This window comes from Aythya ferina, assembly GCF_964211825.1.
Source record: "Aythya ferina genome assembly, chromosome: 30".
Classification (NCBI taxonomy): domain Eukaryota; kingdom Metazoa; phylum Chordata; class Aves; order Anseriformes; family Anatidae; genus Aythya; species Aythya ferina.
Window position 1 is genome coordinate 1,979,649 of NC_140327.1, and position 22,677 is coordinate 2,002,325.

At 48.3% G+C, this 22,677-nt stretch overlaps 3 protein-coding genes and 1 long non-coding RNA gene across 7 annotated transcripts in view; 2 read left to right on the top strand and 2 right to left on the bottom strand.

The window, feature by feature from the left end:
* The window catches only part of LOC311425353 (killer cell lectin-like receptor subfamily B member 1B allele C), an 85,380-nt gene that overhangs the window by 9,554 nt on the left and 53,149 nt on the right, over positions 1 to 22,677 (bottom strand). The gene's annotated exons all lie outside the window — the stretch shown is intronic.
* LOC311425374 (killer cell lectin-like receptor subfamily B member 1) lies at positions 2,893 to 5,152 on the top strand. Its single transcript, XM_084501251.1, has 4 exons — positions 2,893 to 3,421; positions 3,743 to 3,897; positions 4,315 to 4,424; positions 4,805 to 5,152. Exons 2-4 carry the CDS (start codon positions 3,829 to 3,831, stop codon positions 4,998 to 5,000), a joined length of 375 nt encoding a protein of 124 aa, XP_084357377.1. The 5' UTR covers positions 2,893 to 3,421; positions 3,743 to 3,828; the 3' UTR covers positions 5,001 to 5,152.
* LOC311425359 (C-type lectin domain family 2 member B-like) lies at positions 5,242 to 22,033 on the bottom strand. 4 transcript variants are annotated; one of them, XM_084501222.1, is made up of 7 exons: positions 21,738 to 22,033; positions 20,984 to 21,097; positions 18,927 to 19,089; positions 18,561 to 18,671; positions 18,019 to 18,200; positions 17,528 to 17,631; positions 16,620 to 17,229 (listed from the first exon to the last, which is right to left on the bottom strand). In XM_084501222.1, exons 3-7 carry the CDS (start codon positions 19,012 to 19,014, stop codon positions 17,088 to 17,090), a joined length of 627 nt encoding a protein of 208 aa, XP_084357348.1. In that variant the 5' UTR covers positions 19,015 to 19,089; positions 20,984 to 21,097; positions 21,738 to 22,033; the 3' UTR covers positions 16,620 to 17,087. The 4 variants fall into 4 exon arrangements, with proteins under 4 accessions (XP_084357347.1, XP_084357346.1, XP_084357348.1 ...); XM_084501221.1 differs by lacking the exons at positions 16,620 to 17,229; positions 17,528 to 17,631; positions 18,019 to 18,200; ... (2 more) ...; positions 20,984 to 21,097; positions 21,738 to 22,033 and adding exons at positions 5,242 to 6,333; positions 6,629 to 6,732; positions 7,107 to 7,288; ... (1 more) ...; positions 8,003 to 8,165; positions 20,702 to 20,794; XM_084501220.1 differs by lacking the exons at positions 16,620 to 17,229; positions 17,528 to 17,631; positions 18,019 to 18,200; ... (2 more) ...; positions 20,984 to 21,097; positions 21,738 to 22,033 and adding exons at positions 5,242 to 6,333; positions 6,629 to 6,732; positions 7,107 to 7,288; ... (1 more) ...; positions 8,003 to 8,165; positions 10,048 to 10,184.
* On the top strand, positions 15,435 to 16,679 carry LOC311425391. The gene is made up of 2 exons (XR_014686310.1): positions 15,435 to 15,948; positions 16,329 to 16,679. It is a non-coding gene; the product is annotated as an uncharacterized lncRNA (long non-coding RNA).

A 22,677-nucleotide genomic window follows, 5' to 3' on the forward strand; every position in this document is an offset into this window, starting at 1 on the left:
GTGGCAATTTCTCAGATCTCATTGCAACAAATACTGTCCATGTGGAGAGGTTCAGAGAATCACAGAATCACAGAGTTGTCTAGGTTGGAAGAGACCTCAAGATCATCGAGTCCAACCTCTGACCTAACACCGAGAAGTGCTCCACTAAACCACATCGCTAAGTTCAACACCTACACGTCTTTTAAAGACCTCCAGGGATGGTGACTCCACCACTTCGTATAGTCCCGTGTGTCAGCTGCTGCTTTTAAACAATCCCTGCTACGACTGCAGAGATAAAAACCCCCACGACATGTATGCAAATAAATAAATTAAATAAATAACTCATACGCTCATTGCTCGCTGCTTGTTCTCTTAATGATGTTATCCTGGTGTCAAAAGAGGAAGAGGAGCAAATCCGTGATACTTTTGTTGAAGAAACCCGGTTCATGGGAAGATTTTTTAACACACACACACACCCTCCCCGGCGCAGGGGCAGAGGAGAGGAGGAATAATGGCAAAAGCTCCGGATGCAGCATTTTTTTCTCAGCTGGACTGATGAAATGATGCAAAGGGGAGGGGATGCAGAAATGCAGCTACAACTCCCCTCTTCTTGAGGCAAAACTGGTGTTTTTGAGGCGCTTTGAGGTCTGGTTGGCTGTAGGACGCATATCCTTTAGGGCGCATATCCTTTAGGGTGCATATCCAAATACCTTTTTTTCCCCTCAAAACAGGATTATCATTTTTTATTTTTGTATCCTTGGGGGTGCAGAGGGAAAGGGGGAGACAGGGTGACAACAACTCCTAGTTGATCAAGATGTTTTTTCATGGTGTGAAAAGTCAATCTGTAGCTGTGGTTTGCTATAACAGGAAAAAGAAACAATATTTTTGCTTTTGTTGTTGTTGTTGTTTTTTTTTTTTGTTTTGTTTTGTTTTGTTTTTTGTTTGGTTTGTGTGTGCTTTTTTTTTTTTTTTTTTTTTTTTTTTTTTTTTTTTTCCCCAATAAAATCCTGGAAGAACACATTTATTGGCTGCTTTCAAGCACGTGTACCTTTTTTACTGGAACCACAATGAAGCAGTGCCTTGTGCACATCAAGGGGATATGTCTGGGCCCACACGAGGATGAGGTAAAACAATAAAAGATACAAAAGGGTGGGCCGTGAGCCTGGAGGAGGCAGGAGGATCTTGTGCCCCTCACCTGAGCACCAGGTGTGTGCGGGTCCGCTTCTCTCAGCTTCAGCTTCTTCCTAGCTCTGGTGTGCCCATTTCCAGTGACTTTCTGTATGAGCTTCTCTGAGCAGTTTGCTGAGTTTGTCTGAACCCATCTTCATGAGGCGATCAAAGAGCCTGTTCCCGTCCTGGTCTCCATTCTGCCAGCCTGCTCCTTTTCACTCCTTTTTCCTGCTTCTTTATTGATGACATAACTTCATCGGTGTTGCCTTTTTTATCTTGAAGGCAGGCTCCCCTCTTATACCCTCCTCTCCACAGCAGTTCTTTTCAAAACAACTTTTCATTGGTAAAACAACTTTGCATATAACAACAGCAAACACCCAGCAACTTCCATGCCTTAATGGCTGGAGAACAAGAGACCAGCTGGAGAACAAGAAACCTGAGACTGCATGGAGTCTCCTGAATCACCCTTCTTTGTTCCCTCTAAACTCTTTTATATTCCTGATGGCCCCATCCTTAAGAGTCTAATGTTATCTCAACCACGGGGCTTTCCAACCCCCATGGCCACACTCCCAAGTCTCCCCCTTCTTTATTAATATCAACCATTGTCTCAACACGAATTACCACTCCATATATAACAGGGGCATTGCACGGCCGTGAGCTGTGGCAGGAAGCTCCGGCCCCGCCGCTGATTTGCACTTCAGCATTGCAGCTCTGAGCATTTTGGTTTCCTGTCCTCCGGACTCCATCGTGTCCCCTCCACCCGCTGCGTGTCCTCCTGGCATGGAGGATGAGGATGGCTACATGGCCTTGGACAGGCGATGCAAGAGGCCGGGATCCCCCCGGGACACAGGTAGCGGGGTCCGGTCCTCCGTCCCCACCATGGGTTTGTGGTGGCGAGAGGATACCCCGGGTGGCGATTGCTTGGCGGGGGGAAGTAGCGGGGTGCAAGAAGCAGCTCTTGGGGTCCCAGAGAGTCCCTCAAACTGTGGAAACTGAGAGGAGGCTTGGGGGGGACGCTTGTCTGTGATAAGCTCAGTATCGTGGAATAAAAATGGTTTTGCACCAGAACTGGGAACATGAGAAAGCAGAGGAAATACCAGAGAGGTGGTTCCATAGTTCCATGAGGGCTGGAGATGGGTGAAGTGTGAGAAAAGAGAGAGAAAGGAAGCATTTTTAGGACTTCTGCTGTACAGTACTCCCTTGCACGGCAAAGTGCTCGGCAGTACACACCTATTTTCTAGAGCCATAAATTTGGTGTAACTGGGAAGCTACAGCTCAGCTTCTCCCCATCCCCTCCAAGTTCCTGATGGCTTTGCTGTAGCCAAAGCTGCCCCACGGCAAGCAGCAAGACCCTTGTAAGGAGGGTCCTGGGGTGGGAGAAGCAGAAAGAAGGTTGTGATCATTGGGTTTTCACTTGTGTTTTTTTTTGTTTGTTTGTTTGTTTGTTTTTTGGTTTATGTGCAGGTAGCAAAGCATCTGTCAAGATCTGCTCAAAGAGAGGAGCTCTAAAAAAATTATTATTTTTATATTGTATTTATTAATTTTTATTTATTTATTTATTTGATATTATTTTATATCAATCTATTTCTTTTCGTTGTATTTAAATTTTAATTTACAAGAAAGTGCTTTCTGAATAAAACCACGGACTCTTTCAGCTCCTACCACATGCCCATGGTGGCACGGAGTCCTTCTGAAACTGAGTGTGCTGATCATCGTGGTGCTGCTGGTGCTGCTGGCGGTGCTCAGTGTGCTGGGTGAGTAAAAACCACTCATAAACATGTCCAAAACCCAAGCGACCATGAGGGACTTTTTTATTTTATTTCTTTTTCGCCAAGGGGTGTTCAGGGTTTTATCCTAGTGACCATCTCCATTTGGATGGGGACAATTTTGCCCCACAAGATGCATCCAACAAGAGTAAATCCCCTCTGAAACAAACAAAGAAACACAAAAACACAAAAAAATTGCTTTTAAGGCAAGAGTGGAGAACACAAGAAACATTTTTATGCTTCTGCAAAAGTTGGGTATAGTCATGACCACAAAGGGAGCTTGCAAAATAGCCTGGAGAACCCAACTCAGCCCTGCTCGGTTTTCACGACGTTGCCCTCAAACAGCCTCAGTCTCACCCCAAAATTTTGCCTCCAAGTTTTTCAGAAGACGCCGACTCCTCCCAACGCTCTGCAAAACAAGAGTGAGGCTGGGGGAAGGAGCAGGACAGAGGAGTGCGTGGCTCCCTCCCTGCTGCGCTACTTCTGCCGCTGGAATGGCTCCGCAGGTAACCCCTTCCCCGGGAGGGTCCCTGGGGTGCAATGGGTGTCCCCAGGGGGCTGCAAGCCCGGCTCGGTGTCAATGAGCATGGCGAGGAAGAGCTCGTTTTGCTGATCATCTCCATCTTCTGTGGGCCTCTGGGAGGAGGAGGCACCTCTCCACCTTCCCCGTGCTCACCCCACTGTTTCCTCCTTGTGGTGGATGGGTGGGAAAAGCGGGCAGGAAAAAATTGGGAGGGGAGAGAGCTCCCTCCCCAGTGCCTCTTGGCTGGTTTAAGCGAGACCTTGAGCACATTTTGGGGTGTCTCACGGCTCCGTCTCCTTTCCAGGCCATGGGGGCTGCAAGCTGTGCCCCCCGTCTTGGCAGCTTTTTGGGGACCAGTGCTACCAGGTTTCCAAATCAACTGGGACTTGGATGGATGGTGAAAAAGACTGTAAAAGTCGGGGGTCCCATCTGGCCGTGCTCCGGAACACCGCTGATATGGTAAGTACAGAGTGTAAAAGGCTAGAAAAGGACCCAAAAGTCAACGGTTTTGGTGGGTATAGGGGCAAAAACTGCCCCGGAGCTGCTGGTTGGCGGCAGGAGGCTTGGTAGCTCCAAGCCACTTCGTACTAAGGAGGTAACAGGGCTGAATCACCACCAAAAGGGATTTGGAGGCCTCTTCCCACCTTTGGCATGGGAAGAAGGAGGGACATGGAGCTCAGGGGGAGCCTCTGGTGTCTCGGGCTCTGAATTTAAGCAATTTCCTCCCACTGAGTGAGGCAGCACCCAAGGCACAGGTGGTGTTTAGGGCCCATCTCTTTGAGGATGAACCAAATGGGTTCAAAAAGCCAGCTTTGCACCCCAACGAGCCTCTTGCTGAAGGCCTTTGGAAGCCACCGCTCCTCTCCCATTTCCCAGGAGCACTTAAGGGAGATCATCCGCCAGGACAAGCTAATGGTGTGGATCGGATTAAAGGCATCCAACAACATATGGAAATGGGTGGACAACTCCTCCTTCGATGCCACCACGTGAGTACAGCTGCAACCCTCGTTGTGCGGAGCAGCTTTGCTCCACTTCAGCCCCAATATCTTCAATATTTGGTATCTGTGACAGCTTTTTAATCCCCCCGAATGGCTTTATAGCCCAATAGTTGGCTGTACAAAGCACTATTACCCAACATCTAATCACGCCTACGCAGCCAATGTGGTTTTAATGCCCTGGGCATGCTCCAGTGGAGGAAGGATCCAGATGGTAGTGCAAGCACAGCAATCTGCACACGCATCTGGGCAAGCCCGCAGCAAGAAGCCTCCTGGAGCCCAGTGAGACAGGCTGGGGGAGAAGCTCCCATTGCCCCCTCACCCAAGAGCAAAAGGAGCTGCTTTTTAGGGCTGACGGTTTTGGTTTGCAGGTTCGGTTCCCTTGGGAGTGCAGAGAACGGCTGCATGACCTTCAGAGACAAGAAGCTGGAGGTCGATGGCTGTGGGGGCAACCACAAGTGGGTTTGCCAGACAAAACCCTTCCATCTCCTTTCAAAGACTGCAGGAGACAGAGAGCTGTGTGGTGCCCACCCCGAAAAGACCAGCCTGCAGGATGCTTGCTGCTAATATTTGGGGTGAAGCCAACCCTCCTTGTTACAGCTCTGCGAGGAATTTCAGGGTTTGAACCCGACCAAGCCCAGCTGAGACTATCAGTGTATGGACTGGTGAAATTAGCATGTGTTTTTTTTTTTTTTTATTAAAAAAAGCATACCTATATGTACACACAGACTGTATTTGTTGCATTCTTGCTTTGTCCTCCTTCCAACAGGAAACGTATAGTAAAAAAATAGCATAACTCCATAGCAAATCAGATTTGCAGGTTTCAGATTTATTATTACAAACATGCCATTTTCATCTGTAGAAATATATAAACCAATTTTCTGCTGTACAATGAGAGAGAGAAGCACGACCGTTACTGACTTGAGTAGGATCATAGAACAGAATCATAACATAGAAGCATCGAGTTTCGCTTACTCTGTAGGCCTCACACAGGCTTACCCAAAAATTCATGACATGTGACTAAGAGCACAGATAAAATGCTTCTTAAACCCAAATAGGCTTGCTGCAGTGACTGCTTCCCTGGGGAGCCTGTTCCAGTGTGCAACCACCCTCTCGGTGAAGAACCTCTTCCTGATGTAGAGCCTGAACTTCCCCTGCCTCAGCTTGACACCATTCCGTGGGTCCTATCCCTGGTCACTAAAGAGAAGAGATCGGCGCCTGTCCCTCCACTCCACCTCAGGAGGAAGCTGTAGGCCATGATGAGGTCTGCCATCAGCCTCCTCTTTTTGAGGCTGAACAAGTCAAGCCCCCTTAGCATCTCCTCATACGTCTTCCCCTCTGGGCCCTTCACCATCTCTGTGGCTCTTCTCTGGACACTCTCCAACACTTTAATGTCCTTCTTGTGCTGTGGTGCCCAAAACTGCACACAGTACTCGAAGGGGAGGCCGGCCCAGCGCAGAGCAGAGCGGGACAATCACCTCCCTCAACCGATTAGGGATATAGTGCTTGATGCACCCCAGGGTATGGTTGGCCCTCCTGGCTGCCAGGGCAGACTGCTGGCTCATATTCATTCACCTTGCTATCAGCTAAAACTCCCACATCCCTCTCGTTGCTGGACAGCACAGAAGATTGACTGAGCCTGCAAGAATCTGAGCAGAAAATAAATTGTAATAATGTTGCTGCAAAAAAGCAGATTTAAGTAAGTTTTTTACCACCTTTTGTGCTAGTTTTGGCACAAGCATTATGTTTATGGGATCTTTATTCGGGGTAAATCTTTTGCCTCCACTCGACGTAGTTGTTGGGCTTGCTGCAGATCCAGTATTTCTCCTTTTGGCAGAGGGCTGAGCTGATCTTCTCCTGGTTTAGGCACGCACAAGGGCCACCTCCCCGCACCTCAAACCTGCAATGCAGACACACTCAGGAGTGAGCAGAAAAGAAAGTAGGAAAACTACCCTAAAAACGGGAAGAAAACCTGGGGTTTCCTCTCTTGGGAAGGTCGGAAGGGGCAGCATTCAAGGTTTAATAGGGGTTCAGAGCGCAGCATCCTTGGTCCGCACCAAGCCTCCCATGGAAAACCAGCGGTGCGGTGGCAGGTGAAGGTCCCCGTCCCAAACGAGGCCATCCCAGACCCTATAAGAACTCCTGCCCTAATTGCCAACCCAAAGTACCCAACCCCAGCAGGCAGAGAGACTGACCAGTTGTTGAAGGCTGTCCCGTTGGTCCACCTCCACTGGCCGTTGACATCCTCGTGCAGCCCAAACCAGTGGTTTGCTTGGCCCTTGTAGCGCTTCATGAAAGCCTTTAGAGAAAACAAACAAATAAAAGGGGTTAGGTTGTTCTTTCTTCCTAAAATACAAGCTCCACCTCCAGCCTGCAGAGCACCTTGCAATAGGAAGGTGATTTGATTTGAGAGATGTGAATATTCTACAGTTTCACAGAAAAAGGAAGCCCCTTGAGAGCAAAGCTTAGGACAGGACCCAGCTGCATGTAGGGAGGGAGTTTTGGAGAAAATAACGTGATATTGCTCATGCCCCAGCCCAGGCTGGTGCTTTCCCCAGGGCATCTTCTCCTGGCTTTGGAAGTGGGTGAAATATGGGGGAAAATAGGTTTTTGTTCTTGACCCACACATTTTCCACACCAGAGCCGGCATTGGGACTCGTGCCCAGTTCTCACCAGTTCCTCCAGGCTGTCTATGGAGGTCAGGGAGGCTTCCATGGCCTTGCACTTCTCCAAGCTGGTTTTCCAGTTGCTTTCATTCTCTGAGAAATAGTAGCACTTGCTGTGGAAGCCGATCCATTTGTCTGGGCACACGTGGGAGAATTGGGGATGTGATGAGCGAGACTGCAGACGCACAACTGTAAAAGGAGAAAACCGAGCAGGTGAGATGCACGGACAGCCACAAAAAAAAAAAAAAAAAAAAAAAAAAAAAAAAAAAAAGGAAGAAAAATAGCATTTTTTAAATTATATGTATTCCCCTCCAGCAAATGTAGGGGGGTTGGGATGCACCAAAATGGGGCACCTGCTTGGAAAGGCTGAGTAGAGCCTGGTTGAGGGGCCAAAAGGGGGTGCCCCATGAAGCAGGCTCAGTGCTATGCTTGGAGGGCTTCTCATCCTGCTGGGAAAACCCTGGAATTCCCCACTCCATCCCTGAAACAGGTTCCTGGCCCATCTCCCTGCCATGGGGATGCTCCAGTGGGACTCACCAATCAAGGCCACCAGCAGAATGAGGACAAGGACACTCAGCACCACACACAGCGGAGTCAGGAGCTGTTGTACACGACGACATTTATTTTCCATCCCATGGGGGCTGGAGTCTGGTGGAGAAGAGAGCAGGAGATGTGGGCTGGGTCTTTCCACCCCCCATTTGCCCTTTTTCTGCTGGATCCACGGTTGATCCTATAACCCTCCCCCTTGGGATAGGAGCTCCCTTCTTTGAGGTCCTCCAGGTGATTCAGAGGTGGCTACATGGTAAAATTCAGAGTCTGTCCTCCCCCCACCAAAACACCCTGCCTGGTGCCCATCCCACCAGTGCCCCACTGGACCCAGATCTCGCTTTCCCCCAGCATTACCCCATTTAGATTGATTTTCTTCATCTCTTGGAGGGTTCAGCACTTCTTCTTGGTCAGGGTGAGTTTTTCCTTGGGCTCTTTTCCCCATGGCTGGCAAGGAAATGTCGGGTCTCACTGATCACATCCACACATCCAGGGCTGTCTCAGCAACTGGCTGACCACGCTGTGATAGCAAGGAGAGGGTTGAGTGTTGGGGGGCCAGCAAAGCCCCCCGGGTCTGAGGACTTGTGGGGATCTGGAGGGGACATGGGGAAACCGTGGTTGGGGAGAGGGCTTGTGGTCTGCTGGAGGGGAATGGAGGAAGGGTGAAAGGATGGGAGAAAAGAAAGAAAAGATGAAGAAAGAAAGAGAAGGAAAAAAAGGAAAGAAAAGGAGAAAAGGAAAGAGAAGGAGAAAAGAGAAAGACAGAAGTTTAAACTGACTTTAAATGCTAAAATAAATTAAAAGAAGTGTACCGCCCATTAGGGTTCAAAACTCAAAGGGAGTTGAGCTGTTTGTGACAGAACACCCTCCGCCAGCTGGCTTCAGCCCAGCAAGCAAGCAAGAATCTGAATTTGAAAAAGAAGCAGAGGAGGTAATAAGTCACCATCAGTCTGTGCTGACATGCGTGGTTTGCCGCTACCCCTTATCTCAGTTTCCCCTGCAACGATAACAGGGTGAGCCGTCTGCTGTTCAAACAGAGCAGCTCTTGCGGCACAGAACTTGTCACTGTTGTTGGGAAATAATTAACAAGGAAAGATTTTGTTTCCAAAACAGCCTTCATCCACATTGCAAACTTTTAGGAATAAGCTCCTAAGGAGGAGAAAAGTTTTGGTTTTGAGTGAATACAGCAGCACGCAAGGAAAAATTGCATGAGGAACTTTCAGTGCTAGGGGTTGTGCTGGGAAATAGTGTTTTCAAAGAAGTTTTAGGATTGAATTTGGCAGGGGGGAATAAACAGTGGTAATATGAGTGGGCTGCAGGTTCCCCAGACTCCGTACGACAAAGCCTGGCTTGGCTTCAGATTTGGCTTGCACACTGGGGAGCCTGCTCCAGTGTGCAACCACCCTCTCGGTGGAGAACCTTTGTGATGTCCAGCCTGAACTTCCCCTGCCTCAGCTTAACGCCGTTCCCGCGGGTCCTATCACTGGTGATTATGGAGAATAGGTCACCTGCCTCTCCACTTTCCCCTTGCAAGGAAGTTGTAGACTGCGATGAGAGCTGCACACAGTACTCGAGGTGAAGCTGCACCAGCACAGAGTAGATTGGGACAATCACTTCCCTCGACCGACTAGCGATGCTACTAGCTTGTACCCACGTGTCATCCCTCTTCCCTCTTTCCCTCTCTTGTCTGCTTTTTTGCTGCAGCTCCACACAGATTATTAATTCTACCGATTAATACTATTTTTTGCTTCTTTTCAACTTTATTCTTCTTTAATTCCCTCCCAGGAGTAAAAAAAAAAAAAAAAAAAAAAAAAAAAAAAAAAAAAAGCAGCCAGCTGCCTTAGCTAGATGATTAGAAGAAAGATTAGAAGAAAGACTGGGAAAGCCCTCCCAAAGAAATAAACAGGAGAAAAAAAAAAGCGTGAAATGTTTTAAAATATCTTAAAACAAACAAACAAACACGCTAGGAGTTCTAAACATCTGCAAGAAGATTTACACACCCCCTGTGGTAGCAGAAGCTTCAATAAAGCCAGATAAAAAGGAACAATTTGGGCAATGTGTTGTTTTTTTTTGGCTCTAATCACAGAAACACATGAGTGGTGTGGGGCAGTGTGGAAGTGTGAATCCATTCAGGCAGCAAAGAGGTAAATTTCCACAGTACTGATCAAGAAAACCACAAATCGCAGGGAAAAGCAGAGGCAAGACGGAGGCAGCAGAGGCAAGACGGAGGAGAGTGCAAATTAATTAAAAAAAAAAAAATCTTAAAGAAAAAAAAAAAAAAGAAAAAGAAAGAAGATGGAAACCTGCCCTGGCTGGCTGCTCCTTCCCTCCCCATTTCAGCCCCTAGCTGAGCATTGCTTGCTCAGCTGGCCCCAAATTTTGCTGCTCCAGCATGGACTCACCCTAAGAGCAGTGTGTCTACTCCTGGTGTCTTCTTGGTTGTGCTCCAATTTAAGGAATGAGAGAAGGAATAGTGCTTGTGTTATCCTGGTCATGCAGCAGCGTCATGTAGCAGCGAGGGAGTGGTATCACTCAGCCTATGATCCTACGGAAGAGCACTTGCAGTAGGAATACCTTCAGATATTAAACAAATCCTGTCTTAAATAGTAAGGCTTCAGAACTGAAAAAGCTCAGTGGCTGCAACTTGAACATGGGTAAAAAAGTTTTCCTGAGGCAACCGTCTGTTCTTTTTATTGCAAAACGGCAGTGGGAGGAGATTAGGCGCCCAGGAGGAGTGACGGTGCACTTGCTGTGATTCCCGCCCCCCTGCTTCCTGGAACTGAGCAATAAAATTATGTAATTTTGGGGAACTACTGTGAGGGAAGGAGGCGGAGCAACAGCTCTGGCCACCCATCCCTCTCCCACCAATGTCACCCCCTAAACCATGTCCCCAAGCACCACGTCCAACCTTTCCCTGAACACCCCCAGGGACGGTGACTCCACCACCTCCCTGGGCAACCCGTCCCTGTGCCTAACCACACTTTCTGAGAAGTGTCTCCAAATTTCCAACCTCAACCTCCCCTGGCACTACTTGAGGCCGTTCCTTCAGGTCCTATCGTTAATTATCTGTGATAAGAGGCCGACCCCCAGCTCACCACAGGTTCCTTTCAGATAGTTTCAAAGAAGATATGTTAATAGAATATTTTCTTCTAATATCTTCTTTCAAAGAAGATATGTATAATCTCACAGTTGTGAGATTATACAGTAGTTGTATACACAGTATAAACAGTAGTTGTGTAGAGGATATGGCTCAGCCTTCCCCACAATTTCCAGCATCGAGGGGCACTTTGGCACTGTCAACCTTTTGGGATACATTTTGGTGCTTTCCCCCTCTTCTCACTGCATTTTTGCCCTTTGGAAAGCTCTCCCCTGGGGCAGTGTGAGCACAACCATGTTTGTTTCTCGGGAAGGGGAACACACTGGTTTTAGGTATTATTATTTTTTTCCCCAGGCATGTCCCAGCACCCCTGTGGTTAAAGGCGGCTGTGCTGCTGTCGCCGAGCCTCCTCCCAGTCTCAGCAGTGATAGTTCAGAGCATCCAGGGAGAGTTCTGCCTGTGCCAGCGCGATGTGGTTTCCGTGATACACCAAAAGTCCATTGTTATACCCCAATGAGTTACTGTGCACCGTGTTGTTCCTAATCTCTCTTCTTCCTGATTCCTCCAATGCTCTGTGAGTTCTTTACCATTACCAAAGGTCCGGATCAGTAATTAGTGTGCTGAGAAACCTTTTTTTTTTCGCCTTGTAACAACTTCCCCTGCTCTAACCACTCCCCCTTGCTAATGAAGATATTGAGGATGAGTGACCTAAAAATAAAAATAAAAAGAGAAGAGCAAATTTCCATTGGAAACAGCCATCTGCCCGTTTGCAAAAACTGGTGCCGAAACCTGGGAAAACTCCTGGATTTGGGTGAACGGCGGCCGGAGTGGCGGGACCAGCCCGGCGGGGAGGACGCTCCCAGACCAACAAGGAAGATGGAAACCCTTGTGAAGGTCGTATCAAAGTTGTGGAAGCTATGGGGTGGCTCAGCTGAGGAAGCCAGGGGTGCCGGTGGGGAACCAGTGTCTGAGGAAATCTGGGAGAGACCACTGCCATGTGCGCCCCAGTACGGCGCCGAACTAGAAGACGAAGAGTCAGGTGAAGAAACCTCCGGCGGGAACGGGGATGAAGTGCTAGGTTTTACTAACACGTGGAAATGGGAGAAAGAGAACGGCTGTGGGGACGACCAGGGAGGAGGTAGAAGCGCGAGAGAGGGGCAGAGAGCCGATCGGAACGGCCATCCGAAAAAACGCTCTGGTGGGGCAAACGCCTCGCAGAGAAGGCGGCGGGGCGAGCCACGAGGGAGAGAGCGGCCCGCCCAAAGGGGTGGTGGGTGGGGACCGAACTCGACGGGAGGGTGCTGGGACTCAGAGGTGAGCAGTCAGTCGAGCTCCGATTCCGGATCAGATACCGATTCAAATTCGGAGGAGGAAATGGGGACAGATAGCAAAAATATCCCCATCCGAAATAAAGCAGCACCGCGAGGGGGAGAAATTCCTCTCATGGATTGGAGGAAAATTAAGATTGCGTGTGCTGACTGGGCTCTTCCGGCCATGCTAGCATTCCCAGTCTGGGTGACAGATGGGGGGCAGAGGGTTCAGTCTCCAATAAACCCTAAGGATGTACAAGCGATTGTTAAAGCCATTGCAGATAAAGGGCTTCATTCTGCAATGGTCTCCACCCTCATAGATGGTGTTTTCAGGGGAGACGATATGCTCCCGTTTGATATAAAACAAACTTGTCGACTGATCTTTGACGGGGGGGGGATGATCACTTTTAAACAAGAATGGGAGGACAACTGTATGAGACAACTGGCCCAAATCCTCATTTTCCTCGAGGATGTTTGCTGTCCACCTCCGCTAAGGGGCAGAGCAGCTGCACAAGCAGATTTCTTTCCCCAAATCTCTCAGAAACGAGGAGGGTAGTGTGCTGCAAGGAGAATTTCCCCGAGGACACCGCTACCTGCAGAGCTTTTGCACGCTCCCCTTTCTCACCTAGCTCGAGGGCTTCTGCAAGCGGGCTGCAACCAAGCAGCAATTGTGGCTTTGAGCACCCCAAGGCTTCATTTTGTGCCCTTCTCTTGAGCCAGGACCCTCCCAAGCCCCCTCCCAGGTGCAGCACGGGGTGTAGAGGAGCTGAGCTGCTGTTCATCACCTCGGGCAAGTGAGGGAGGCAGCTTGTGGGTGTTTTTTTTTGCTTCTCAGCTTGAGTATGCCTATACATACGTACAATCAGGAAAGGTAACAAACAATCCTTTAAGTTCCATGACTTAACAGTCTCAATCTTCCATTCCTTTTCTTGATTACAAACAAGTCTCCATTTTCCATTCCTTTTCAACAATATGTCTCGCTTTAAGTTGTCAAGCAATTCGGTCTTCAGGCCTTATGTATCCCGTTCTTCCCGGATCGAAGAAAAGCATATCCATCTCCCTTTTCAAGTCCAATGAGGCCTGGGACAAAAGCCACGTTTAGGTCAGCAGGGGGCGTAACAACAAAAGCCTTTGACGGCTGTAGCAGGAGAGGGGCCGATGGCGTAGCAGTCAGATCAGCAAAGGAGCCCGCAGCTCCCTCACTGTCTGGCAAACCACGCATTTGTGATTGTGGCCCCAAATGGCTCTTTAAGGCCTCAGAGCTTGCTCGCCAGGTGCTGAGCAATCCCACTGCAACCTTGTCGTTTTTAGTTGCAGAGTCCCACACCTTGACCTCAGTTTGGTTCCATATTTCTGGCTCATAAACTGTCAGATTGTTAATAAGGAGAATAAGCTGTAAGGTTACCAGGACTTTGTTCCTAAGGACGTATGACTCCCCATAATGCGTAGCTGCTGACCAGCGAGGGGCAGTTGTGTGCACAGGTCCGCTTCTCTCAGCTCGAGTTTCTTCCTAGCTCCAGTGCGCCTATTTCCAGTGACTTTCTGTACGAGCTTCTCTGAGCACTTTGCTGAGACTGGCCGAACCCATCTTCATGAGGCAATCAATGTGCCTGTTCCCATCCTGGTCTCCATTCTGCCAGCCTGTTCCTCTTCACTTCTTTTTCCTGCTTCTCTATTGATGTAACTTCATTGTGCTGCTTTTTTTTTTTCTTTCTTTCTTTCTTTTATTTCTTTCTTTTATTTCTTCTCCCTTCTTGAGGGCAGACTCCCCTCTTATACCCTTCTCTCCACAGCAGTTCTTTTCAAAACAACTTTTCATTGGTCAAACAACTTTGCATATAACAACAGCAAACACCCAGAAACATCCATGCCTTAATGGTTGGAGAACAAGAGACCAGCTGGAGAACAAGAAACCTGAGACTGCATGGAGTCTCCTGAATCACCCTTCTTTGTTCCCTCTAAACTCTCTTATATTCCTGATGGCCTGGTTGTTAAGAGTCTAATGTTTCCTCAGTCACGGGGTTTTCCAGCCCCCATGGTCACACTCTCAAATCTCCCCCTTCTTTATTAACATCAACCATTTTCTCGACAGAAATTACCTCTCTATAAATAGCAACAGGGTCCAGAGGCCAGGAAACCAAAATGCTCAGAGCTGCACCAGTGAAGTGCAAACCAGCGGTGCGAAAAGAGCTTCCTGCCACAGCTCACAGCCGTTCAATGCTCCTGTTTTATATTGGGTTTGTTATATAAGGAGTGGTAATTCGTGTCGAGAAAATGGTTGATATTAATAAAGAAGGGGGAGATGTGGAATTTGGCCATGGGGGTTTCAAAGCCCCGTGGTTGAGATAACATTAGACTCTTAACGATGAGGCCATCAGCAATATAAAAGAGTTTAGAGGGAACAAAGAAGGGTGATTCAGGAAACTCCATGCAGTCTCTGGTTTCTTATTCTCCAGATGGTTCTCTTGTTCTCCAGCTGTTAAGGCATGGAAGTTTCTGGGTGTTTGCTGTTGTTATATGCAAAATTGTTTGACCAATGAAAAGGTGTTTTGAAAAGAACTGCTGTGGAGACAAGGGTGTAAGAGGGGAGCCTGCCCTCAAGATAAAAAAGGCAACACGATGAAGTTATGTCATCAATAAAGAAGCAGGAAAAAGGAGTGAAAAGGAACAGGCTGGCAGAATGGAGACCAGGACAGGAACAGGCACATTGATTGCCTCATGAAGATGGGTTCGGCCAAACTCAGCAAACTGCTCAGAGAAGTTCGTACAGAAAGTCGCTGGAAACGGGCACACCGGAGCTGGGAAGAAGCAGAGAAGCAGAAGCAGAGAAGCTGAGAAGCTGAGAGAAGCAGACCCGTGCACACCTGGTGCCCAGGTGAGGGGCACAAGGTCCTCCTGCCTCCTCCAGTCTCACGGCCCACCCTTTTGTATCTTTTATTGTTTTACCTCAATTTTGTGTGGGACCAGACATATCCCCTTGATTTTGCTCGTTTTGCTGATCATCTCCATCCCCTGTGGGCCTCCGGGAGGAGGAGGCACCTCTCCACCTTCACCGTGCTCACCCTACCGTGTCCTCCTTGCAGTGGATGGGTGGGAAAAGCAGGCAGGAAAAATCTGGGAGGGGAGAGAGCTCGCTCCCCATTGCCTCTTGGCTGGTTTGAGCGAGACCTCGAGCACTTTTTGGAGTGTATCATGGCTCCATCTCCTGTCCAGGCCACGGGGGCTGCAAACTGTGCCCCCCGTCTTGGCAGCTTCTTGAGGACCAGTGCTACCAGGTTCCCAAGTCGACTGGGACTTGGATGGATGGTGAAAAAGACTGCGAAAGTCGGGGGTTCCATCTGGCCGTGCTCTGAAACACCACCGATATGGTAAGTACAGAGTGGAGAAGGCTTGAAAAGGATACAAAAGTCCTGGGTTTTGGTAGGTAGAGGGGCAAAAATAGCCCCGGAACTGCTGGGTGGCGTCAGGAGGCTTGGTAGCTCCAAGCAACTTCGTACTAAGGAGGTAACAGGGCTGAATCACCACCAAGAGGGCTTTGGAGGCCTCTTCCCACCTTTGGCATGGGAAGAAGGAGGGACACAGAGCTCAGGGGGAGCCTCTGGTGTCTCGGGCTCTGAATTTAAGCAATTTCCACCCACTGAGTGAGGCAGCACTCAAGGCACGGGGTGGTGTTGAGGGCCCATCTCTTTGAGGATGAACCAAATGGGTTCAAAAAGCCAGCTTTGCACCCCAACGAGCCTCTTGCTGAAGGCCCCTGGAAGCCAACACTCCTCTTCCATTTCCCAGGAGCACTTACGTGAGATCATCCGCCGGGACAAGTTAACGGTGTGGATCGGATTAAATGCATCCAACTACGTATGGAAATGGGTGGACAACTCCTCCTTTGATGCCACCATGTGAGTACAGCTGCAACCCGTGGTGTGCAGAGAAACTTTGCTCCACTTCAGCCCCAAAATCTCCAATATTTGGTGTCCATGTCAGCTTTGTAATCCCCCAGAAAGGCTTTATAGCCCAAAAGTTGGCTGTACGGAGCACTGCAACCTAAGATCTCATCACACCTATGCAGCCAATGTGGTTTTAATGTCGTGGGCATGCTCCAGTGGAGGAAGGAGCCAGATGGTAGTGCAAGCACAGCAATCTGCACGCTCATCTGGGCAAGCCCACAGGAAGAAGCCTCCTGGAGCCCAGTGAGACAGGCTGGGGGAGAAGCTCCCATTGCCCCCTCACCCAAGAGCAAAAGGAGCTGCTTTTTAGGGCTGACGGTTTTGGTTTGCAGGTTTGGTTCCCTTGGGAGTGTGGAGAACAGCTGCGTGACCTTCAGAGACAAGAAGCTGGATGTTGATGGCTGTGGGAGCGCCCACAAGTGGGTTTGCCAGACAAAACCCTTCCATCTCCTTTCAAAGACTGCAGGAGACAGAGACCTGTGTGGTGCCCACCCCGAAAAGACCAGCCTGCAGGACGCTTGCTGCTAATATTTGGGGTGAAGCCAACCCTCCTTGTTACAGCTCTGCGAGTAATTTCAGGTTTTGAACGCGACCAAGCACAGCTGAGACTATCAGTGTATGGATGGGTGGAATTAGCATGCAGTTTATTTTTTTTTATTAAAAAAAGCATACCTATATGTACATACAGACTGCATTTGTTCCAATCATACCATATCCTCCTTCCAATAGGAAGTTTATAGTAAAAAAATAGCATGATTCCATAGCACATCAGATTCACAGCTTTCAAGTTCGTTATAGGTAAATAATTTATAATATAATAAATAAGTAAACAAATGATTAATATTAATTCATTATTAAGTAATGAATAATAAAAAACAGGTAAATGTAGAAAAAGAAAAGACAATATTCTGCTGTACAACAAGAGAGAAACAGGAATGTTGCTGACTTGGGTACAAAAGATTAACTGTAAACTGAAAAAGCGAAACTAGGTAATACTGTTGTGGCAAAAAGCAGATTTAAGTAACTTTTTACAAATTTTTGTGCTATGTAATCTTGTGGTCCTGGTACGAGCTATATGGTTACGGGATCTTTTATTCGGAGTAAATCTTTTGCCTCCACTTGACGTAGTTGTTGGGCTTGCTGCAGATCCAGTATTTCTCCGTGTGGCAGAGGGCTGAGCTGATCTTCTCCTGGTTTAGGTAAGCACAAGGGCCACCTCCCCACACCTCAAACCTGCAACACAGACACACTCAGGAGTGAGTAAAAGGGAAGTAAGTAGGAAAACTACCCTAAAAACTGGAAGAAAACCTGGGGTTTCCTCTCCTGGGAAGGTCAGAAGGGGCAGTGTTCAATGTTTAACAGGGGTTCAGAGTACAGCATCCTTGGTCCGCACCAAGCCTCCCATGGAAAACCAGCGGTGCGGTGGCAGGAGAAGGTCCCCGTCCCAAAAGAGGCCATCCCAGACCCTATAAGAACTCCTGCCCTAATTGCCAACCCAAAGTACCCAACCCCAGCAGGCAGAGAGACTGACCAGTTGTTGAAGGCTGTCCCATTGGTCCACCTCGGCTGGCCATCGTCTTCCTTGTGTAGCCCGAACCAGTGGTTTGCTTGGCCTTTGTAGCGCTTGATGAAAGCCTTTAGAGAAAAAAGAAAAAAAAAAATAAGGTTTAGGTGATGCTGCCTTCCTAAAACACAACTCAGACAAGTTCTGCCTCCAGCCTGCAGAGCACCCTGCAATAGGAAGGTGATTTAATACGAGAGATGTGAATATTCTTCAATTTCACAGAAAAAGGAAGCCCCTTGAGGGCAAAGCTCAGGACAGCACCCATCTAGACATAGCGAGGGAGTTTTAGAGAAAATAATGTGATATTGCTCATGCCCCAGACCAGGCTGGTGCTTTCCCCAGGGCATCTTCTCCTGGCTTTGTCAGTGGGTGATATTTGGGGGGAAAATGGGATTTTGGTCTGGTCCCACACATTTTCCACACCAGAGCAGGCATTGGGACTCGTGCCCAGTTCTCACCAGTTCCTCCAGGCTGTCTATGGAGGTCAGGGAGGCTTCCATGGCCTTGCACTTCTCCAAGCTGGTTTTCCAGTTGCTTTCATTCTCTGAGAAATAGTAGCACTTGCTGTGGAAGCCGATCCACATGGCTGGACACACGTGGGAGAATTGGGGATGTGATGAGCGAGACTGCTGCTGCACAACTGTAAAAGGAGAAAACCGAGCAGGTGAGATGCATGGACAGATGGACAGCCACAGAAAAAAAAAAAAAAAAAAAAAAAAAAAAAAAAAAAAAAAGGAAGAAAAATAGCATTTTTTTAATTGTATGTATTCCCCTCCAGCAAATGTAGGGGGGTTGGGATGCACCAAAATGGGGCACCTGCTTGGAAAGGCTGAGTAGAGCCTGGTTGAGGGACCAAAAGGGGGTGCCCCATGAAGCAGGCTCAGTGCTATGCTTGGAGGGCTTCTTATCCTGCTGGGAAAACCCTGGAATTCCCCACTCCATCCCTGAAACAAGTTTCTGGCCAATCTCCCTGCCGTGGGGATGCTCCAGTGGGACTCACCAACCAAGACCACCAGCAGAACGAGGACAAGGACACTCAGCACCACACACAACGGAGCCAGGAACTTTTGTCCACAATGACATTTCCTTCCCATCCAATGGGGGCTGGAGCCTGGTGGAGAAGAGAGCAGGAGATGTGGGCTGGGTCTTTCCACCCCCCATTTGCCCTTTTTCTGCTGGATCCACGGTTGATCCTATAACCCTCCCCCTTGGGATAGGAGCTCCCTTCTTTGAGGTCCTCCAGGTGATTCAGAGGTGGCTACATGTTAAAATTCAGAGTCTGTCCTCCCCCCACCAAAACACCCTGCCTGGTGCCCATCCCACCAGTGCCCCACTGGACCCAGATCTCGCTTTCCCCCAGCATTACCCCATTTAGATTGATTTTCTTCATCTCTTGGAGGGTTCAGCACTTCTTCTTGGTCAGGGTGAGTTTTTCCTTGGGCTCTTTTCCCCATGGCTGGCAAGGAAATGTCGGGTCTCACTGATCACATCCACACATCCAGGGCTGTCTCAGCAACTGGCTGACCACGCTGTGATAGCAAGGAGAGGGTTGAGTGTTGGGGGGCCAGCAAAGCCCCCCGGGTCTGAGGACTTGTGGGGATCTGGAGGGGACATGGGGAAACCGTGGTTGGGGAGAGGGCTTGTGGTCTGCTGGAGGGGAATGGCGGAAGGGTGAAAGAATGGGAGAAAAGAAAGAAAAGATGAAGAAAGAAAGAGAAGGGAAAAAAAGGAAAGAAAAGGAGAAAAGGAAAGAGAAGGAGAAAAGAGAAAGACAGAAGTTTAAACTGACTTTAAATGCTAAAATAAATTAAAAGAAGTGTACCGCCCATTAGGGTTCAAAACTCAAAGGGAGTTGAGCTGTTTGTGACAGAACACCCTCCGCCAGCTGGCTTCAGCCCAGCAAGCAAGCAAGAATCTGAATTTGAAAAAGAAGCAGAGGAGGTAATAAGCCACAATCAGTCTGTGCTGACATGCGTGGTTTGCAGCCATTCCGTATCTCAGTTTCCCCTGCAACGATAACAGGGTGAGCTGGCTGCTGTCCAAACAGAGCAGCTCTTGCGCCACAGATCTTGTCACTGTTGTTGGGAAATAATTAACAAGGAAATATTTTGTTTCCAAAACATCCTTCATCCATGTTGCAAACTTTTAGGAATAAGCTCCTAAGGAGGAGAAAAGTTTTGGTTTTGAGTGAATACAGCAGCATGCAAGGAAAAATTGCATGAGGAACTTTCAGTGCTAGGGGTTGTGCTGGGAAATAGTGTTTTCAAAGAAGTTTTAGGATTGAATTTGGCAGGGGGGAATAAACAGTGGTAATATGAGTGGGCTGCAGGTTCCCCAGACTCTGTACGACAAAGCCTGGCTTGGCTTCAGATTTGGCTTGCACACTGGGGAGCCTGCTCCAGTGTGCAACCACCCTCTCGGTGGAGAACCTCTTCGTGATGTCCAGCCTGAACTTCCCCTGCCTCAGCTTAATGCCGTTCCCGCGGGTCCTATCAGTGGTGATTATGGAGAATAGGTCACCTGCCTCTCCACTTTCCCCTTGCAAGGAAGTTGTAGACTGCAATGAGAGCTGCACACAGTACTCGAGGTGAAGCTGCACTGGTAGAGTAGAGCGGGACAATCACTTCCCTCGACTAGCAATGCGACTAGCTTGTACCCAGGTTTCATCCCTCTTCCTCTCCCAGTCTTCTTTTTTTGCCGCAGCTCCACCCAGATTATTAATTCTACCGATTAATATTATTTTTTGCTTCTTTTCACCTTTATTCTTCTTTTCATTCCCTAGCAGAAGCAGCAATAAAGCCAGATGAAAAGGAACAATTTGGGCAATGTGTTTTTTTTTTTTTGATCTATTCACAGAAACACATGGGTGGTGTGGAAGCTCACTGGGGGCACATTTTTGGCATTAAAGAAAGGGAGAGAACAAGAGGAGACACAAACAGAAAAAGAAAAGTGAGAAAGAGACAGAGGGTAGAAAAATGGGAGAGGGCAAAGGAACATAAAAAAAATCTTAAAGAAAAAAAAAGAAGGAAAGAAGATGGAAACCCCTCCTGACTGGCTGCTCCTTCCCTCCCCATTTCAGCCCCTAGCCGAGCGTTCCTTGCTCAGCCGGCCCCAAATTTTGCTGCTCGCACGTGAACTTACCTTAAGAGCAGTGTGTCTACTCCTGGTGTCTTATGTCTTGCTTGTGCTGCAATTCAATGAATGAGAGGAGTAGCTACTCCTAGTGCAGGAAGTGTTAAAGAGATAAAGAGGGTGAAAAAACGGGAGAGGACAAAGGAATAAAAAAATCTTTAAAAAAAAAATAAAAAGAAAGAAGATGGAGACCCGCCCTGGCTGGCTGCTCCTTCCCTCCCCATTTCAGCCCCGAGCCGAGCGTTCCTTGCTCAGCTGGCCCCAAATTTAGGTTCTCAGATGTGGACTTACCCCAGCAGCACTCTGCCTAGTCCTGGAGTCTCATGTAAGTCATCCTGTTTGTGCGCAGTAACAGTGCGGGAGGTGGAGCTCTCAGCCTGATGACAACTGAAGTAGTAGGAGTGCCTGTGTGGGAATAGAAATATTGTGCAGAGTACAAGGAAGGAATGTGGTACTGAGATATGCTTACAGTGATAAGAAAGCTTAGCAGGCGACCTTGGACTTTGTAAAATGCAGACACCAGACTCCATAGGGCAATTAGGTGAAAATTGCAGTGTTAAGTCAAGTCAGACAAGTGAAGAAACATTACCACTTCAAACAGCAAAAATGTCAAAAGAAATCTGAAGTTTAACGGGCTGGCAACTGAAGGTCTTGCATTGTTTGTGAAGCAACAGATAGATTGTGAACCTGGATTACCCACTCAGTGGGGAAACTGACCCTTTGGCCAGTTTGGGTCACCTGTCCTGGGTCTGTCCCCTCCCAGCTCCTGCTGCACCCCCAGCCTGCCTGTTGACAGGACAGAGCAAGAAGCTGAGTCATCCTTGGCTTAGTATAAGCACTGCTCTGCAACAATTAAAACATCGGGGTGTTACCAGCACTCTTCTCATCCTAAGCCAAAACATAGCGTTCTACCAGCTACTAGGAAGAAAATTAACTCTGTTCTAACTAAAACCAGGACAACAATACAATACAAGGTTTTTCTGTCTGAGCTACTTTGCAAAGCGCATGCAAAGTGGGGGGCCACAGTAATGTGGCTTTGACTCACCTCTTCCTGTGGCAAAACTGAAGTTGTTTGAGGTCTGGTGGGCTGCTCAAAATAATCTTTTGTCCCCTCAAAATAAGATTATCTTTTTGTTTGTTTGTTTGTTTCCTTGTGGGTGCAGAGGGCAAAGGGGAGATGGGGCGAGGATGACTCCCAGGAGATCGAGATGATTTTTCCCCTTTGGGATGGGCAAACTCACAGCTGGGGGCTCAGAAAGGGGAGCCTGTCTCCATCTGTTGTGGGTTTACGTGGCAGGGTTTCGGTAGCAGGACTCCATGTCCCAAAGGATATCAAGCATAATAATTCGTGTCAAGAAGTTGGTTGATATTAATAAAGAAGGGGGAGATGTGGAATTTGGCCATGGCAGTCAGAAAGCCCCGTGGTTGATGATAACATCAGACTCTTAAGGATGAGGCCATCAGGAATATAAAAGAGTTTAGAGGGAACAAAGAAGGGTGATTCAGGAGACTCCATGCAGTCTCAGGCTTCTTGTTCTCCAGCTGGTTTCTTGTTCTCCAGCCAGCCATTAAGGCATGGAAGTTGCTGGGTGTTTGCTGTTGTTATATGCAAAGTTGTTTGACCAATGAAAAGTTGTTTTGAAAAGAACTGCTGTGGAGACAAGGGTATAAGAGGGGAGCCTGTCCTCAAGATGAAAAAGGCAACAGGATGTGATGAAGTTATGTTATCAATAAAAAAGCAGAAAGAAGGAGTGAAAAGGAGCAGGCTGGCAGAATGGAGACCAGGACTGGAACAGGCACATTGATAAGCAGCTGCGCATTATGGGGAGTCGTACGTCCTTAGGAACAAAGACTGTCCTGGTAACCTTACAGCTTATTCTCCTTCTTAACAATCGGACAGTTTATGAGCCTGAAACAGGGGACCAAACTGAGGTCAAGGTGTGGGACTCTGCAACTAAAAACGACAAGGTTGCAGTGGAATTGCT

Excerpts from the sequence above, each read along its gene's own strand:
- LOC311425359 (XM_084501221.1), bottom strand. The coding sequence starts at position 8,090 with ATGGGGAAAAGAGCCCAAGGAAAAACTCACCCTGACCAAGAAGAAGTG. Across the intron at positions 7,289-7,636 it reads TCTGCTGGTGGCCTTGATTG|TTGTGCGTCTGCAGTCTCGC; the intron begins GTGAGTCCCACT and ends CTCCTTTTACAG. Across the intron at positions 6,733-7,106 it reads TAGACAGCCTGGAGGAACTG|GCTTTCATGAAGCGCTACAA; the intron begins GTGAGAACTGGG and ends TTTTCTCTAAAG.
- LOC311425374 (XM_084501251.1), top strand. The coding sequence starts at position 3,829 with ATGGATGGTGAAAAAGACTGTAAAAGTCGGGGGTCCCATCTGGCCGTG. Across the intron at positions 3,898-4,314 it reads TCCGGAACACCGCTGATATG|GAGCACTTAAGGGAGATCAT; the intron begins GTAAGTACAGAG and ends CCCATTTCCCAG. Across the intron at positions 4,425-4,804 it reads TCCTCCTTCGATGCCACCAC|GTTCGGTTCCCTTGGGAGTG; the intron begins GTGAGTACAGCT and ends TTTGGTTTGCAG.